General features: G+C 44.5%; 1 protein-coding gene across 1 annotated transcript in view; it reads left to right on the top strand.

Annotated features, from left to right (window-relative positions):
- The window catches only part of CHEK2 (checkpoint kinase 2), a 53,508-nt gene that overhangs the window by 41,852 nt on the left and 10,133 nt on the right, over positions 1-1,523 (top strand). Inside the window, exon 11 of the mRNA XM_045289539.1 lies at positions 813-899. Within this exon, the coding sequence (XP_045145474.1) occupies positions 813-899 (87 nt within the window). The remainder of the gene's footprint in view (positions 1-812; positions 900-1,523) is intronic.

The following is a 1,523-nucleotide window of genomic DNA, read 5'->3' as shown; positions in this document are numbered from 1 at the left end:
AGTCCAATAGTTTGTAATCACATCAAGAAGAGTTTTACAGTCATTACCACAATCAACCAGATCTATCATTTTTGGTAGAATTTGAATGCTTATTTAAGTATATTCGCAAAATATTTTAGATCACCTATTGATCTTTTTATTAAAATTGACATTTGGTTTTTCTGCCAATGAAAAGGTATATTTATTATCCTGAAGCTTATTGTTATAAGCAGCCTTTATAAGCTTTTTATTTTTCCTATTTTAAGATGATCTTGAAAACAAATCTGGCATCAATAATACCATTATCCAAAGAGCCTTAGTGACCTTAGTGGTGCCAGGCTCAACTGATAACTCAGTGTTGCTCACAGGGGGTGATGCTGGCCCCTGGAGGGGGTTGTTTGAACAGATGGGTGGGGGCTGCAAAAGCAGATACCTATACTTTATCCTGAATTATAAACTATTAGAGTACAACAATTTTTCATTGGGATTTTTTTCTTCTGAAAATAATCAATTTGGGCTCTGTGCTAAACAAATGGTTGGTGGTTCCAGCCCACCCAGTGACTCCTGGGAAGCAGACTGGCCATCTGCTTTCCTAAAGATAGATGCTAGCCCTGGAACCTCTGTGGAGCAGTTCAAGATACCCTTGTGGGGCCACACTCCGACCTCTAGTCACAGCAGCCCTTCTATCCAGCAATGTTCAGGGGGATTTGGGGGTCAGGGCATGAAGCACGTGGCTTGCAGCTCCGTGAAACTCTTGAGGCGTGCGCTGCTGACTTGCATCTGTTCATGGACTGACTCCGTAAGTCTGAGGGTCATGCCTTCTTTCCATGTAGTACCTTCACGACAATGGCATTATCCACCGAGACTTGAAGCCAGAGAATGTTCTACTGTCATCCCAACAAGAGGACTGTATCATAAAGGTGGGTGATGGGGGTGCTGTGGGGAGGTGTTCCAGTAGACTTCTGTTCCGAATCAGCCTTGTGCGTAGTCAGATAAGAAGTGCGGGCTTGGCGGGCGAGGTGGAATATCTACCTCTTTCACTCTTAGCAGTGGACCCTCGACAGCAGGAGCCTCACTCTTCTGCAGGTCCTTGGGAGTACTCACTGCCTTCAGTTGTGGCCCTCGTGGTGTAGTGGTTACCCATTGGGCTGCTAACCACGAGGTCAGCAGTTTGAAATGACCAGGCGCTAGGCATGAGAAAGATGAGGCTTTCTACTCCCATAAAGAGTTACATTTTCGGGAACTCATAGGGGCAGTTCTACCCTGCCCTATAAGATCAGTGTGAGTTGGAATGAGTTTGGTTTGGGTCTTGGTTGTGAACATGTGCCACTCCTGTCCTCCGACTGAGGAGCTGAGAGGGTCTGAATGGACAGATGAGGTACCATATATACTTGTGTATAAGCTGACTTTTTCCAGCACATTTTTTAATCACTTTATTGGGGGCTCGTACAATGCTTATCACAATCCATACATCCATCCATTGTGTCAAGCACATTTACACATTTGTTACCATCATCATTCTCAAAACATCTGCTTTCCACTTG

The sequence above is a fragment of the Echinops telfairi genome, unplaced genomic scaffold (assembly GCF_000313985.2).
Source record: "Echinops telfairi isolate 266 unplaced genomic scaffold, ASM31398v2 ScPeMD7_29;HRSCAF=101, whole genome shotgun sequence".
In the NCBI taxonomy this organism is placed as follows: Eukaryota; Metazoa; Chordata; class Mammalia; order Afrosoricida; family Tenrecidae; genus Echinops; species Echinops telfairi.
This window is presented reverse-complemented; position numbering and strand designations above follow the sequence as displayed.